General features: G+C 36.6%; 1 protein-coding gene across 1 annotated transcript in view; it reads right to left on the bottom strand.

Annotated features, from left to right (window-relative positions):
* The window catches only part of LOC150088380 (phospholipid-transporting ATPase ABCA3-like), a 433,767-nt gene that overhangs the window by 397,986 nt on the left and 17,764 nt on the right, over positions 1-18,017 (bottom strand). Inside the window, exon 2 of the mRNA XM_090370142.1 lies at positions 4,631-4,855. Coding sequence (XP_090226268.1) covers positions 4,631-4,855 — 225 coding nt within the window. The remainder of the gene's footprint in view (positions 1-4,630; positions 4,856-18,017) is intronic.

Genomic DNA, 18,017 nt, shown 5'->3' with positions numbered 1-18,017 from the left:
GATGATGATGAATTTGTATTATGAATTGTAACTTTGTTTATAATTATATTATAATAACTATCATATAACACATATATTTTTAAATATTACACACACACACACACACACACACACACACACACACACACACACACACACACACACACACACACACACACACACACACACACACACACAGAATCGGATTATGAAAGGGTCAAAAGCCACTGTGTTAGCTATTTCTTTTGGCCTAGGGGCACCACGAAAAAATTACTGGAACATAAGGGCATCGTGAACCGAGAAAGTTTGAGAACCTCTGCTCTAACTGGAAATGTGAGAATTTTTTGCTTTCTTATTTAATTCTTTGAGATCAGACTGAGCTTTTGCTTTTAATAATCTCATGCTTACCAGAATATCTGCAACTTCTAAATGGCTTCTCTATCAGTTTCTAATATGCAGCTGCATGATTGAATACTGATAAATGTCATACTGATCACAATGTTACTGTCCTATATTACTCACTTGTGCAACCCCCTGCAAACAGAAGTCTACAGAAAAAAGGTGCATTGGAACAAATGCCTTTCTTAGCTTGCAGTCGGTACTTCAACAAGAAGTACCAAATCAGAAGATATAACAAGCACAATATCAGTTGAATGTCTGTTCATAAAAATTGTATAAAACAACAATTAAATACAGTGCTGTTGAAAGAAGAAATTAATAAACTTTCCACAATTTTATATATGATAAAATATACATATTAACTCCAAGAAAATTAATAAAATGCGTATACTCAATCTGTTCAGTGAATTTCAAGATTTTTCTTGCAGCTGCCACAGTATACGCATAATTATTCTGTGCCAGCAGAGTTGCTATGCAATGCTGTCAAGGTCGATGGAGTGTTATCATTACTACAGTAAACAAAACATTGTATTGCCTAAGTATCTTCCTCCATGTCAGATAGTCTTCCACAGTCCAGAAAAGACTACAGTCCTTTGAAAATTCCTCTAACAGGAACTGAACCCAGACTTCTCCAAAGGAGTGAAAAGTAAACCCACTATACTGCCACACAAGATTTTGCATCGACATTCACACATGAGGAGTTATTCATCGAGGGGAATGCCAGAGGTGTATTCAACTCTGGCAGTAAGCTAGATAATCTTGTAATAACTGAGAGTAAAGTGGAGGAGAAATTGTTGAAGATAAACATAAGTAAAGCACCTGGAGTGGATGGGATCTATCCAGTTATATTAAAGGAGGCAGCAAAGGAAGTAAGCAAACCCTTAGCCATAATTATGAGAGCTTCCTTGGACTCAGGGGAGGTACCCATAGACTGGACCCCAATCCACAAAGAAGGATCAAAGGCTGACACAGGTAATTACAGACCTGTTAGTTTAACTTCTGTTCCAGGGAAATTAATGGAAGCGCTGGTTAAAGAAGCATTGCAGGATCATCTAGACAAGACTTCAGATATAGCTCGGACACAGCATGGTTTTGTTAAGAGAAAGCCTTGCCTTGACCAATCTGATTGGATGCTATGATGCAGTCACAAAAGAACTGGATGCAGGGAATAACTTTGATATTATATACTTGGATCTTAGAAAGGCTTCTGATACTGTTGCACATGGAAGACTGGTACACAAATTGAAGCAGTGTAGCACTGGAGGCAGATTGCTGCTATGGATAAAGGGATGGTTGAGGGGGAGAAGACAGAGAGTGGTAATCAATGGACACTGCTCATCGTGGACTAAATGTTATTAGTGGAGTCCCTCAGGGTTCAGTGTTGGGTCCATTATTGTTTTCTGTATTTATAAATGATATTGATGATGGTATATCAAGCTAAAAAATGAATAGCAAATGCTTAGAAAACGGTACTCACCTTATATAAATCTGCAATAAAATTTTTTTTTTGTAGATGGTAGTTAAATTTAGGTTGAAAGAGGCATTAAATAGAACTAAGGTGGGGAATGGGGTGAAAATATTTAAACAGATTTTAAAATGAGCGCAAGGAAGTAGAAATGCAGATCTCCAATCCTTGGTTGTCATAAAGAGGTTAAAAGACGTGAATGAAAAAAAGAGAGAAGACCGGTGGTGTCAATAGTCGTTACGATGGACTCTCGTGAGTAAACCGTCATGTTGGCAAATGGAAGAGAAGTGAGCGCGTGTTGTATTTAAAGTTAATCTAAACTCCCATGATGCTCTTTTTGACACGTGGGAACTTTAGCCGCGAGAGGTTCCAAGCCGGTGAAAGGTTGAAGGGAAGTTTAGCGTTAATAATGTTGAGATCAGAATGGTGTCGGTACCATTCGACGGTGAGGGCTTCATATTGAAGAATTCTGTAGCTCGATCTAAGTTTAATAATAGTGATGGCAGAGTCAACAAGGGGGGTGTGGTTGTGGGTTTGAACATGGGTTGTTAACTCAGTGCAGGATTGACTTGTCTTGAAACTGTTGAAGTGGTAGTATGTGCAGGTATTGGAAGTTGTGGAGGAACCGAATTTGGTGGTTGTGCTGCCGATGTAACAGGTGTCGCAGTTTGATTGACATTTTATGAGATATATTAAGTTATTGAGATCACTGATGGGATATTTGTGTGTATCTTTGTAAGAATTAAATAGGGAACCTAGTTTATTGTAAGTGGAGAAGGTGAGGGAGAGTTAACAGTGAGGGAGAGTGATTTTCTGTTACCTCGACAAATAATCATCTGTTGTTTCGTGGAAGTGCGCTATCTACATTTTTCTGTAAATTTTCCCTATCTCTGTTTACATGGCAACAGTAGTTGAATATCCGAATGACACCGACATTTTGGACAGTTTCAAAAAAAAATTCAAATTTAAGAACTAGCGATAATATCGATAATGAGAGAAGGAAAATTAGGACAACGAAGGTATTACATGAATTTGGTGAGAATGAATTTAGAAAATTGTCAATTAGGATTAAGTTAAATGAAAGAGATACAATTCATCCATTTTGAATACCTAATCAAAAAGGCAGTTTTTGGAAAAATTGAAGAGCATTTGATGAACACTCTGAGTACGATACCAATTTCATCGAGTGAATATGAATGAGGATTTTCACAAATGAATTTGATCATCAGCCCAACCAGAGCTACACTGATGACAAAAACAGTTTCTTCACTACTGTTTCTTAAAATTGTGGCCCACCGCTGACCCGCTTCGATCCAGCAAAATATGTCGATTCGTGGCTGCTTCGGAAACGTCATTCAGCAACAGATAAACAGTAAGAAGTCGGCATAGTGTGTGTTGGATGAGAACTCGATAAAATTTTAGAATATTCTATAAAAACTTTATTATGAAATTATTTTTACTTATTTTTTTTTAATAATTTTTACTTATTTTTTAAACATTTACTTATTTTTTATTTACTTGAATAATAAATTTTTGCTTAATAAACTGTGTGTTAATATACTTAATTTGTTGTTCTTATTCCAAAAAACATTACTACTAAATAACAATATCAGGAAATAATTTTTTAGAGTACTGTACTTTTCGTGTCCTTTAAATTTTCAATTTTTCTTGATAGCAAAGAATGAGTACCGGCCAGTGGCGTAGCTACCATGTAGGCAGGCAAGGCAATTGCCTCCAGGCACAGACCCTGGCTCCTCTGTAGCCAGGTGAACAGGAACAGCAGTGCGTAGCACATGCTTTTTGATTATACTGGGATTCAAGCCCGTGACCCACTAAATACAGAGGATGCGGAAAGATCAGGGAATGACCAACCCATATCCCCGGAGCAATATGGCCTTAGTTGCTAATGCTCCTAAAAACCAAATACAAACAAACAGCCTGGAACCTTTAGGGGCCTGGTGTCTTTGGTTGCCTCCTGTTTTTTTGCAATTTTCATTAATTCAGTAGGGGCCCGAACATGTTCTTTGCCTCCAGGCCCGAAAAAGGGTAGCTACACCTTTTTTTTTTTTACAAAAAAAGCTGTTATTTGGTTTTTAGGAGCATTAGCAACTAAGGCCATACTGTTCCGGGATATGCGGTGGTCATTCCCTGACCTTTCGGAATCCTCCATATTTGGTGGTGACGGGCTCAAACCCCAGTGTAATCACGAAGCGTGTGCTACGCACTGCTGCTCCTTCCCACCTGGCTATGGAGGTGCTGGCTACAAAAAAAAGCACTGACAATTACTGTATATTACACCATGCAATTTCTTAACCTCATATCAACTCAAGAAATATACAGTGCAAATTTAAAAAAGCAGTACATGTCCTGTGACCAGAAGCAACATTTTTTACAACTGGGTCTTTGGACATGACAAAGGTCTCACAAAAAAAAAAGAAAAACTCGTAAAAAAACTGATATTTCTATTTTGGTCATATATTAGTGACTAAGTACACAGATTATAATCCATAATAAAAAAAAAAGTTTGTGGCCCCAAGCATCAATGTTTTCTTTAACACTGTTTCATTTAATGTGTTACAAATGTGACCCACTAAATTTCAAAGTGGTAAATGTCTGTGTCATTATATGAGCTATTTGTAAAATACAATGTCATTAGATAGCACAATCTCCTTCAGATATGCAATCACTTTGCTAATCAGAGTAGTACTGTACATAACTAGAAATGCAAGTAACAAGTAAGGCTATTTTCATTTTTTAAACACAAAACCATAATAAAGAAACAATTACCATCAAAATCCCTTAATCCTTTGGTTCTTGTTACAGGAAAACGATATTTTGTATCGAAATCAGTAATTGATGCGTAGCGTATTTTGTAATGTAAACTTTCCGGTAGCGATCCAGTCCTCTTAAAATTGGAAAAAACTATGCCTACTATAGTTGAAGAATGCTGCCGAAGAGACTGAACAACTCCATATATCTCCATATCATCTTCATTTTCCAATGGCACTAAAGCTGAAAGGAAATTTAAATAAATAATGCATTTTAACTGATAATAGTACAGGTCTGAAATTTTTCATTCAGATAGTTTTACTAAGATGCATAAGTAATAAAAATTATTTTGGTAAATCAAATATAATTTTGCATAAAAGAAAACCAAGCTACAGCAATTTTTTAACAAACTCATTTAAGCGTGCTCATTTTTTAAGTGCAAAAAAAAAAAAAATTATGCTCAGACTTTGGGTAACTTTTAATGGCAATCAAAGAACTGTTCAGGTATACGTTCTAGGAAAAATATTTTTGGCTCTATAATGTAATTGCAAAACATTAGCATTGAATTGCATTTTATCAACAATTATTTGCAAACACATCTTTCAATCTTTTCTATTTGAAAGGGAAAAAAATGCAACAAGAAATATTCACATATAGTACAATTACGGGAGAGAAAAATAGTCTTCTGTCCTCTAAGCTGGTTAGACAAGAAAAATGTCCTACTGGAGACAAAAACTAACAAAACAATCTTTTGGTTTTTCTTTCTTTTTTTTTATTTATTTTTTTTTTATTTTATGCAAACCCCAAACACGAGAGGTATTAGAACCTATAGTACTTAATTGTTATTTGGTTTTTAGGAACATTAGCAACTAAGGCCATATTGCTCCGGGGATATGCGGTGGTCATTCCCCGACCTTTCTGCATCCTCCGTATTTAGTGGTCACAGGCTCGAACCCCGGTCTAATCAAGAAGCATGTGCTACACACTGCTGCTCCTGCCCACCTGGCTACGGAGGCACCGCATAGTACTTAGTATCGTGCACGGGTTGGAGGGTGAGAAGGCAAAAGAAGATATTTGTTGACATTAGACTAACTTCTGTAAACTGTAATTTTCAAGAATTACGTACGAAAATGGAAGCCAGCTAGAGTTCTGAACATTAAAATCACCAAGGAAAATTACCTGGCTGTTAGGAAAGTTGGAGAAAGTCAAGTTGCAAAGAGAGGAAGTCAAAGAGCTCCAAGTGATTAATGGAATTGGGAGAACAGTAGAGACAACAGATGAATTTGACACAATGAGGTAGAGAGATTATAAGCCAGAGAAGATTGAAGAGAGGAGATTCCAAATTACCAATTCTCTGACAGGAAATATCGGAACGGACATATGCACAAGTACCACCTTTGAGGTGAAAGGAATCATAGAGCAAATAATTTGGACAACTGAGATGAGCAGTAATTGAATCAACTGATAACTGAGATTCTGTCAGAAAAAGTACATGGGGTTTGGCAGACTGTAAGTGGAAATGGACATCGTTGAGATTAGAACTGAGACCACATATATTTGTGAAATTAGGAGGTTTAGATCTTTTTGCAGATAAGCTTGCTCTATTAGTTTAACAATTCATGATGTATTCAATAGTAAGAAAAAGTGGGGGGGAGACATGCTGTATGAAGTAATGAAATTTTTGGCTATGGTGTACACATGGTATATACCCAGATCCTTGACATAATGTGGTCTCGACAATGTCCCCTGCATGCACACTACTCTGACTCCCTCCAGTCATTATCTGGCAGAGTAGAGGTAGCAAGATTATACACTAGCTGATCCGGAAGCCTCCTAGAGAGTTACCAATAGGGTTGTTCCGGTGTAGCAATAGAGCTGTACCCACGAAATGTAAGGAAGTTTAGATCTCGCCATGGTGTTCATCATAACTTCAAACGACATCAGTCATGCTGCATGATGGAAGAGATGGAGAAGGGTTGACCTGAACTTAGCTCTGGAGACTAAACGTGGGTTTCACCCCTTTAAGTCTCCAATAACAAAGTGGTGGTATTGCACCAGTTGATGAGTCATCTACCATGTAGTGGTTGGGGGGGCTAACCATGAGTTTTTACCTGTGTCCATAAAAGTATGGTTGGTCGCAGTGTGGTAGCATCTCACAAAAAACAACTCATATTAGAAATGGAATGAGCCTGCTGTTCAGTTAAGAAAAGTAGGAGAAACTCTCCTTTGATATTTGGCACAAGACTGTAAATAAATTATATTCTATTCATAACTTTGTCCTTTGTTAGCATTGCACCCAGCACTCTATTTTAAAGGAGCTGTTTCCTTTAAAACAGTTGCAACAAAAACTGTGTTACAGCTGTCTTATTTTTCTAGCCTGTGCAGACGTTGCTCCTTAAAGCTCTTCAAACAGAGAAGTTTTTCCTGATTTATTTTCTGCTTTATTAGTTTAAATTGTCATATTAACTTTTTTCTAGAGTAGCTTTATATTCCTAGTTACGATACTTAGTTTAAAGTTTAACTTAGACAGAGATTTTGTAGATATTACTTAGTATCGGTAACGGTATGAAATCCATGTGTCACAAATTGAACGAGAGGTCTTTTTTTTTTTTTTTTTTTTTTTAACCAAATTTAGTCGATTTATTAACCAATTGTTATATCAAATTATCTTCTATAAGTAGATTATAGACCTAGTCAGGATCCTTAGTTTATTCTAAATTTAGATAGCGAGATTTGGAAGCTAATCAATACTTACGAGTCCGTAGAAGTACCGTTCGTGAATTCCCGCCATTTTTACACGATAGCATAAGCTTAGTGTAGTATTGTGCATAATATAATATTGTCAATTAATCAATAAATCTATTAATCTTGATAAACTTTATTGTCAATTAAATTGTATTTTTAACTCTATAAATATATATAACGACTTAATCGTAACAAATAATTAATACATAACTATAGTGGTACACGTGACACGGAAGTTGTATAAAGGGAACACTAGATACCGAAAAAAAAAAAAAAAATATATATATATATATATATATATAACATAACTGTTTTGGGATATAACTTAAGGATTTAATTTTTGTTTTAAATTTTATTGAATTAAATTGGAATCATGACTCTGACCAGAGCAGCAAAGCAAAAGGTTCAAGCTAATGGGAGTGCTGTGGTTCAGGGGAGAACTGAGGGGGGCAGTTGCCCTCTGAATCACAGTCTATTAAAATGCACTGTTTGCTTGATGTTTGCGGAGCAGTCGGGTACGGGACATGATACTGCCAAGGGGGATGTCTTTGTGTGTGCACGATGTAAGGAGTGCAAGGAAATCAGGCGACAACTCAGCGTTGTTATGGGCCTTTATGAGACCTTGAAGGACAGGGTGGATGCCCTCGAAGGAAATAAATTGAGGGGCCCATCAAGCTCTCAGCTGCCCACATCAACGCCAGAGCTTGCACTTGGTCATCAGGCAACACAGAAGCAGCCCCCTAGGCAGAATGCGCTGGTCCCACAGGAACTAGTAGTTGTTGGTGACTCTATTGTCAGGGAAACGGGGAACATGCTTTGTAAAAAGGATAGGTGGAATAGGACCAGGGTATGTCTGCCAGGGGCAAAGGTTGATGACGTTGTAGAGCGGATATCATCTTTTAAGGGCACAAAAGGTGATATAGTTGTACACGTTGGCACTAATGATATTAAGAGTAGGAGACCGGCGGAATTATACAGGTTGACCTGTACTTGCTGTAATCACTGTTGAAAAAAAGCCGTGAATTAGGGTTGAACTTGAAAGTGTCTGCAATTCTGCCCAGACACGATAGGAGGGAGTATATGATGAGAGCCTTGTCGATCAATTCGGCCCTGGAGGGATTGTGCAAGGCTCAAGGGGTAGAATTTTTTTCAGCCTGGACTGTACTTGTTAACAGGAGAGATTGCTTCTACAGGGATGGGATACACTTAAATAGAAAGGGTGCAAGAATTTTTGCTGATGCTGTCGAGGCAGTGTTAGGTGGGTCGGAAAACTGCTAGTTGGGGGGGGGATACAAGGACTAATAGATTAACAGTAGCCACTGGCAGAGGTGGAAGTGATTCTTGCACTGCTTCTATTCAAATGAGCAGAAGTCTGAAAAACAAGATGCAGGATATTTCAGAGACTGCTGGTAGTCATTGCATTACAAGTAAACACATGGGTTGTGTTAGGGTAGCTAAGAATAGAAACAGGTGCATTTATACCTGCGTGTACACCAATGCTAGGAGTTTGGTAAATAAATTTGATGAATTTGAGGTATTGCTCAAAACATCAAAGGCAGATATTGTTGGGATATCAGAGACGTGTTGTCACACAGATATAAGTAATGCGGAACCGGAATTTGGGGAATACAATGTGTATAGAAAGGATAGACAGGGGAGGAGGGGTTATGCTATTAATTAAGAAACACATAAAGTCCAAGGAAGTGAAGCCAGTCGACATCGATGGACAGGGCAGTGTCGAGTCAGCTTGGTGTGACATAAGCATAGGGAAATCAAAATTGAGAGTAGGAGTGTGCTATAGGCCTAATGACTCTGATGAGTATAATAAGAAACTGTACAGGGAAATAGAGTGGGCCAGTAAATCAGAGAGTCTTATAATGGGGGATTTTAATTTCCCAGATATTGACTGGAATTTGTGGGTTGGTCACTCGCATACTAGCAAGGCTTTTGTGGATTTATTGGATGATTGTTTTCTACATCAGCATGTTCGTGAGGCAACAAGAGGGAGCAATACTCTTGATCTGATTATCAGTAGTGATTCTTCATGCATTAAGAACCTGCAGATAAATGAACCACTAGGTGGCAGTGATCACAGTGTGTTGAAGTGGGATTTACTCAAGGAGGTAACTACCATCAGAGGTAAAGGGAAGGGTTTTTGTTTTCGTAAAGGCGACTATAATGGACTGAGACAGTATTTAAATTCTATACAGTGGGACCAACTGATGATGTTACCAACAGCAAACTCAAAATGGGAAGCATTCAAGGAACTAATCTTGGAGGCTACCAGGCTTTACATACCAACTAAGAAATCTTGTTCAAGGTTTAGGCCTAAATGGTTGTCAGATGAACTAATGAGACATGTGGCAGAGAAGAAAAATGCATGGGATACATACAAATTAATGGGTGACATGGAAGCCTATGATAGATATAAGTTGGTCTGTAACCAAGTCACAAAGGAGATTAGGCAGGCAAAGGCAGACTACGAAAAATCCTTGGCAAAGGATGCAAAGAAAAACAGAAAAGAGTTCTTTACATACTTGAACTCGAGAAGGAAAGGGATGAATCAGATTGGTCCACTGGATATTGATGGTTCAACAGTTGAGGATCCTGCTCAGGTGGCTAACAATCTAAACGAGTATTTTGCATCTACATTCACGCATGAGGAGTTATTCAGGAAGGAGAATGATGTAGGTAAAGTAAACATTGGAAGTGAGCTGGATGATTTTGTAATAACTGAGAGGAAAGTGGAGGAGAGATTGTTGAGGATAAACATAAAAAAGGCACCTGGGGTGGATGGGATCTATCCGGTTATATTAAAGGAGGCAGCAAAGGAAGTATGCTAACCCCTAGCCATAATTATGAGAGTTTCTTTGGACTCAGGGGAGGTACCCATAGACTGGAGATGTGCAAATGTAACCCCAATTCACAAAGGAGGATCAAAGGCTGACACAAGTAATTATAGACCTGTTAGTTTAACTTCTGTTCCAGGTAAATTAATGGAGGCACTGGTTAAAGAAGCACTGCAGGATCATCTAGACAAGAATTCAGTTATAGCTCAGACGCAGCATGGTTTTGTTAAGGGCAGGTCTTGCCTGACCAATTTGATTGGATACTATGATGTAGTCACAAAAGAACTGGATGCAGGGAATAACTTTGATATTATATATTTGGATCTTAGAAAGGCTTTTGATACTGTTGCACATGGAAGACTGCTGCACAAATTGGAGCAGTGTGGCATCAGAGGCAAATTGCTGCTATGGATAAGGGGATGGTTGAGTGGCAGAAGACAGAGAGTGGTAATCAATGGACACTGCTCAACGTGGACTAATGTTATTAGTGGAGTTCCTCAAGGTTCAGTGTTGGGTCCATTGTTGTTTTCGGTGTTTATGAATGATATTGATGATGGGATATCAAGTTTAATGTCTAAGTTTGCAGATGATACAAAGGTTGGCAGGGTCGTTAAGGACACTACTGACGCTATGCTGCTGCAACAGGATCTGGAAAGGTTGAACAGATGGGCTGAGAGGTGGCAAATGAAGTTTAACATTGACAAATGTAAAGTACTACATATGGGAAACAGTAACCCCAGAGCAATGTATCAACTCTGCGGTACTACACTGACAGTGGTGGAGAATGAAAAGGACCTGGGGGTAATTGTGCAGGCAGATATGAAGTTCTCTGAGCAGTGCAGACGAGCTGCAAGAGTAGCTCATGGTGTCTTGTCAATGATATACAGGAATTTTTCTAGCAGGGATAAGGAGGTGATTATTCCCTTGTATAAAGCAATGGTTAGGCCACATCTTGAGTACTGTATACAGGTCTGGAGGCCTCATTTCAAGAAGGATGTAGAGCTGCTGGAACGGGTACAGAGAAGGGCAACAAGATTAGTAAATGGAACAAAGGGTTGCTCTTACGAAGAAAGGCTTAAGTTTTGCAAATTACAGAGTCTGGAGACTAGGCACCGGCGAGGTGATCTGATAGAGGTGTATAAGACTTTGAATGGTTTGAGCATGCTCAATGCCAATGGAATTCTTCATCTTTCTCAGAGTAATCACCTCAGAGGGCATAAATTCAAATTGAGGAAGGACGGATGTCGGATAGATGTGCGGAAATTTGCCTTTGGCCAGCGGGTGGTGGTTGGTGGAGCCAACTTCCATCACTTGTTGAAGTTGATAGCCTAAACAAATTTAAAGCTCAACTGGACAGGTATTTCGAACGAACGGAGGGGTGAAATGGGAGAGGGGTTTTTTTTTTTTTTTTTTGGCTGATGCTGAATAAGCTTGCTTTCTTGCATCATATGCCTCTACTAATGCTAATGCTAATGCTACACTATGGGACTTCTGAATTTTTCTAATCTTCTCTATAGGACATCTGAATCCTGAAATCCAGGAGGGATTTTAGGTTCTTCTGGATTTTGGGGCACATACCACACTGAGAAAAATTCTTCCCCCATGAGCATTGCATAGTCTCTCAAGAGCCAAACTTATTGACAAGCTCTCATCACTTACTTACTTCCTACCATTGTCTGGAGAGGACTGCAACATTTTAAATTTCAATCCTAAATCTCAACTTTTTCTCAACCTTGCCTTGTACTTGTTAATTAAATCCTTAGACTCCTACTCCTAATATCATTAGTACCAATGTGTACATCACCTTTTGTCACCTTAAAAGATGATAGCTCTCCTACAATGTCATCAACTTTAGCCCATGGCAGATATAACCTGGTGCTATTTCACCTATCCTTTTTGCATAATATATTTCCTCCCGCTTCCCTGACAATCCCCCAACTACAACTGCTTCCTTTGGGACCAAGAATCTCTATTGCGGAGGATGTCACTGCATTGTCTGTTGCTTGAGCATGGGCTCGAGCATTGGGACAGGAAGCTGGGTGCTTTGTGGGTCCCTCTTGTAAACCTTTGAGGGCATCAACCCTATCTCTCAAGCCCTAATATTAGCCCATCAAAATGCACAATTTTCAATTAACCGCTTCATGTCCTTTGCAATGAACACACACACACACAAAAAGGCACCCCTGTGGCTGTATCATGCCCTGCTAACATTAGCTTTACAAAAAGAAAACAGTTGGCATATAAAATGTAGTCCTAATTCACAGGAGAAATGCCCTCAAAAGTTCTCCCCTAAACCACAACATTCCTGCTACTTTGAGGCTGGTGCTTTGACAGTCTAGTATGAGGCATGATTTTAGTCAAAATTTAATTTAAAAACAATACATGAAGCTATAGATATGAAAATAATAATGCTGCACTAATCCCTCTTATTTTACAGCAGTACAAACTATTTTACACTATTTTAGATTACATTATGTACATTGCATCATTTATAAGTTATCAGTAGTTATTTTACGTAGTACGCATTAATACCATTACATTTTAAATAATTCTATTACCTTTCTAATTTCTTAGCTAAAAACAGATGCCAACCTACATGAACAGAACCTTCAAACTACTTATTTACTACAATAAGAATACTACATTCCCATTATGATACACTGCATTACAAGTTAAAATTAAGAGATAGGTTATTCGCAGTGAAATCAGTGATACAAAAGCTCTAAAAAATATTAAATTATAACTTACTAAATTTAAAAATAAGCCAATGAATGTGACTAGAACTATTAAAACTTTTTACTAAATACAATTTAGTATTAAGTAAAAAGATGGAAAAATTTTCAAAAAAATTTATCTATTTCCAGGATCTCAAAATTCTTTGACTGCAGAGTATGACTGCAAGTTGCCATTACACTACCCAAATTATAATAAGTTGTTGTAAGAATATGATCAGAACATGCAGTAACATTGTTCTGCATTCTTTATATCAATTATATTTAATGGAAATAATGAATTATTACATGGGAATGAGTATATTTATTTTACTTAAAAGACATCTATATAGGTATCTTCCTTGATTAAACAAAACTTTTACAGATTACAAAAGGCTTTATTTTTTATTTATTTTATTATTTTTTAATAAATAACTTTTCATATTTCCATATCATACAAAAAAACCAACAGAAGACATAAAACAAAATCATATTTAATTGCAGTAGCACATAAAACATAATCAGATACTGGGAGGTCACTCTCTCCCTTACTTATATCAATGCCATCAGGCAGGGATATCCAGCAATAGGTTGCTGAAATTATTGACAGAAATTATTTATAATTATTCACTACTACACATTGCAAAGCATGCAAACTTTTCTAATGTCCTTTTACTTTTCAAACAGTGTGAAAAAAATGATCATGACAAAAATGACAACAAAAGTGCATGAACACCAGTAAATTGCAGCGTCCATTACACCTGGCCACATCTGGCCAGGGTAACCCCCAGGAGGTGACTGTAATTCACACTTAATTAGCACAGAAATCAGTTCTGATTAAGTGCTACACACCTACTATCATTTTAGGTCAAATAAATCAGAACAGAAAAGAAAAATTTCCTGAAAGAAGAGAATTTACTCAAAAAACACCTTTCCTCAGGAAACACATGAATTCTGCAGCCCAGTGTGAATATGTTAATAGGATACATATCAGATCTGCAGCATAAAATCACAATATTGTAATAGCAAATAATATTCAATGTTGAATTAACTTACAGAGATGCATAATAGATTATGCATCTCTGTAAGTTAATAGGCAGTAAAAGTTTTCACTGCCTATTTCTTAATCTTTATTGACTACTCAAGAAAGAAAAGACCAATATTGAATCCTTTTATGCTTTTGTTATTCAAGATCATAATTATGTTTGAGTAAAGACTCCAAATAATATTTTACATCTTTCATAATTTAGTTCTAATAACAATGACCAACTAATGACCAGTTCTAATAAAAATGACCAACAAAAAAAAAAAAAGAAAAAAGAAAAGAAAAAGAAAAATTCATGCTTCCAGAGAAAAAATTGCAGATTCGAAAGAAAATTGATCCACTGATTCCAAAATTATATATCTCTATCTCCACCAAAAGATATACTAAAATTTTAGCAATATGATGAATGGCCAATTTCAAATATCATACAATAATACAAGTTAATCTTAAAAATTAGTCTGATTCATTTTAAAATACTTTAACCAAACATTTCTATAATATACTACATACATACATACAGTATGTATGTATGTATATACTACATACATACTGTTTCCTTTAGAAATGTTTGCCACTAGAGTTTTTCTTATACTGCATTTTGCTTTCTCTCTTAAGAAACCGACAGTAATCTCCCATCACGGCAGTCTCAGTGATCCTGATACAACCACTGGATATGTCCTGATGAAAGTAATTTCCCCTTGTTCATCACTTACATCTCCAAAATTTAGACAGAAACAAAAATGAGGTGAGAATGAAAAAACTGAATTTTCAAAGATATTTGGCAGCCTGTATCTTTCCAACATTGCAGTAAACTTGACACCAGAGATTCCTAATTATTTTCTTTTTCCTGTTTCAAGAAATCCATGTACAGCTGATTTAAATGATCACCAAAGTGTCGGTTCAGTATCCTTTAGGTTTGTTTCAAATACATCCTCTTTCAAAAGTTTGCCTATTTGAGGCCCAATGAAAATTCCTTCTTTCACTTTGGCATCTGTTAAATTGGGAAACACTTCCATTAGATAGCAGAATCCGCTTTCTGCTTTATCCACAGCCTTAACAAAATTCTTCATTAATACAAGCCTTATAATGAGAATGAAAAGGACCTGGGGGTAATTTTGCAGTCAGATATGAAGTTTTCTGAGCAGTGCAGACAGTCTGAAAGAGTAGCTCATGGTGTCATGTCAATGATATATAGGAATTTTGCTAGCAGGAATAAAGATATGATTATTGCCTTGTATAAGGAAATGGTCAGGCCGCACCCTTGAGAACTGCATACACATGTGGAAGCCTTATTTTAGGAAGGATGTAGAGCTGTTGGAATGAGTACAGAAGAAGGGCAACAAGATTGGTGAATGGAACTAAGGGTTGTTGTTACCAAGATAAGCTTAAGTTCTGTAAATTGCAATATCTGGAGACTAGGCAGGCACCTGCAAGGTGATCTGATTGAGGTGTATAAGGCATTAAATAGTGTGAGCAAGCTGAATGCTGATAGGTTTCTTCTTCTTGCTCAGATTCTGCACTTGAGGGGGCACAAATACAAATTGAGGAAAGACAGTTGTAGAATAGATGTGCAGAAATTTGCCTTTTAGTCAGTGGGTGGCTGATTGCTGGAACAAGCTTCCATCTGTCATTGTGGAAGTTGACAGCTTAAATAAGTTTAAGGCTGAACTAGAGAAAGTTTTGAAGTGAATGGATGGGTGAAATGGGAAGGTTTTTTTTTTTTTTTATTTGGCTGATGCTATATAAGCTTGCTTTCTTGCATCATATGCCTCTACTAATGCTAATGCTAATAAGCAAAAAAGGAAGATGAACCTTTTTTTGGTTCACTCAGAGGAACATATTTTAAATTATTTCTCCCTGGTAAAAAATTCCTCCTTCTTTTCCCACTGCTGCACAATATAATATTTTTATGTTGTACAACTGTCCCACAAACAGAAAACAGCAGCATTTTGTGGAACCTCCCTGAAAACCAGTGATTAATCCATTTACTTTAAGAGCACAACAGACATTCTAAGCAAAGTCATGATAATGAGGTACCATGACTGTACACTAATTACACTAAGACCCTTGGAGATAGTTTCATATGTTTCTTTCAAGTCAACAGCATGAATTAGAGGAACTGATGGAATGCATTTCCATTGTGCAGTAAAACTGCTTTTTAAATTTAATTTTGAGACATCAATAAATATATGCCAATCTGAATAAATTGGGCAACACAATGCCCAGTTCATTCAAAAGATCATAAATATTGTTACAGAAGCATATTGTCTTCCATAATGAAATACTTTGGGAAAAAAAAAAAAAAAAAAAACTTTGTAACATTTATGATATACTATAATTTTGGTTCCTGATTCAAGTAACTTCCACTGTTGTAACCCAGAACCACAGAGTTCTGCTTGCTCTTTCAATAACTTTGAATTATGAACAAAGTCAATCAACTCTTCTCCCTTAATTAAGAGTAACAGTTAAAATCTTATGGTTGGTAGTCCAAATCTCAGGAAGTGGATGGGCCAACAAAGACTGCAACATAAGAATCCTCGCTATACTCATCACTGCTTTCTTTATCTCATAATTTTGCGGGTCTGGTATTGGCAGGTGTTCGTTATGTGGAACAGACCTTATTGCAGATGATATGCTTTGTTTGTTTGTTTGGGTTTTATTGGCGCATCAGCAACTGAGGCTATAATGCGCCAATGGAGATGATATGCTAGGATATTTGATGCTGTATTTATTTTTTCTGGACATCCCTGATATTTTTTCATGCAGAAATAGCAATCTTTAATGTGGTTACATAGCTCTTGCACCATAGAGCCAGCAAAAAGGCATAATGTTAATTTTCCTACATCCTCAGATTTGTGGTGCAGGTAATATAGCACATATGAGGAGCTAACGTTTTGTCCTGATCACCAATCTGGCAAACAAAATACAAATAATATGTACATTTAGTAATACTGTAGATTTGCTTTCTTTGAGTTTTTGTTGTAAACCATTCACACAGATAGCATAAACTGTCAGGGTGATTCAAACACTTCTTTTTTTTTTTTCTACTTCAAGATCTTAACAATACAGTGCCAAGCAAAAAAAAAAAAAAAAGAACTGCAATATACAACAGATATGCAAATAAACTATATGTACGATACACATATTATGGGTAAACATGAAACCTGTATATGTAGAAATTATGATGTGGTTTGTTATTTGAAGAATTATTTTTAATTAGCTTTGCAATATATAAATGCATAGTGCTGTATACAAAACTTTTATAATAAGTTTTGTATATAGCACTAACTTTTATAATAAAATTAAACACGAAAATATGCTTACTTGGCTTTTTTTCAGATTGCCACAATTTGCTAACCACTTTTTCCATTATTTGTATACTGTAGTTCATCTTTGGAGTATACATAATTGATGATATGGGGGTGTAATTTCCAGTGTCTTCTAATGGGTCCAAAATACTGTAATATGTCACATGTCCTTTCGTTTCACTGGACTCTGGCTTTGCATAAGGAAACTGATATCTTACAACAACCGCAAGGCTTGAAAGTAACAAAGGGAAAAATATTTCTGATGCAGTAATGAGATAATGTCGCTTCCTCAGAAGCCAACCCTTCCATATTAATAATAAAAATTGTTGACACTTTGATCGTCTATATTCATTCATGATTCTAGGACTTAGATCTTGGCCACCTGAAACTGCAACAAATAAAAAATTAATACCAAAATTATAATGCTAATGACTATGTCACAATGCATTTTAAACTTATCTTCATTGAAATATTCTATCAACTAATGTAAAAATTTTAAAAATAACAATTTTTCAAATATAACTAGCAATTTGCTTAATTAATGTGAAAATTCATGCATCGATACATTGAAAACAATTAACCAATATAATAAAAGCATACTCAGCTGTAACAGCAATGAGTCTATTTATGTAAGAAACATTTACCTACTACTTCCACTAATATACATCAAATACAGAATCGCACTCTCAATTTGCCTACTGCAACGTTTGCCTAATTTTGAAAACCTGACAGTGATCAATTTTCAAT

The sequence above is a fragment of the Mastigoproctus giganteus genome, chromosome 3 (assembly GCF_048544385.1).
Source record: "Mastigoproctus giganteus isolate SK-2022 chromosome 3, ASM4854438v1, whole genome shotgun sequence".
Lineage (NCBI taxonomy): Eukaryota > Metazoa > Arthropoda > Arachnida > Uropygi > Thelyphonidae > Mastigoproctus > Mastigoproctus giganteus.
This window is presented reverse-complemented; position numbering and strand designations above follow the sequence as displayed.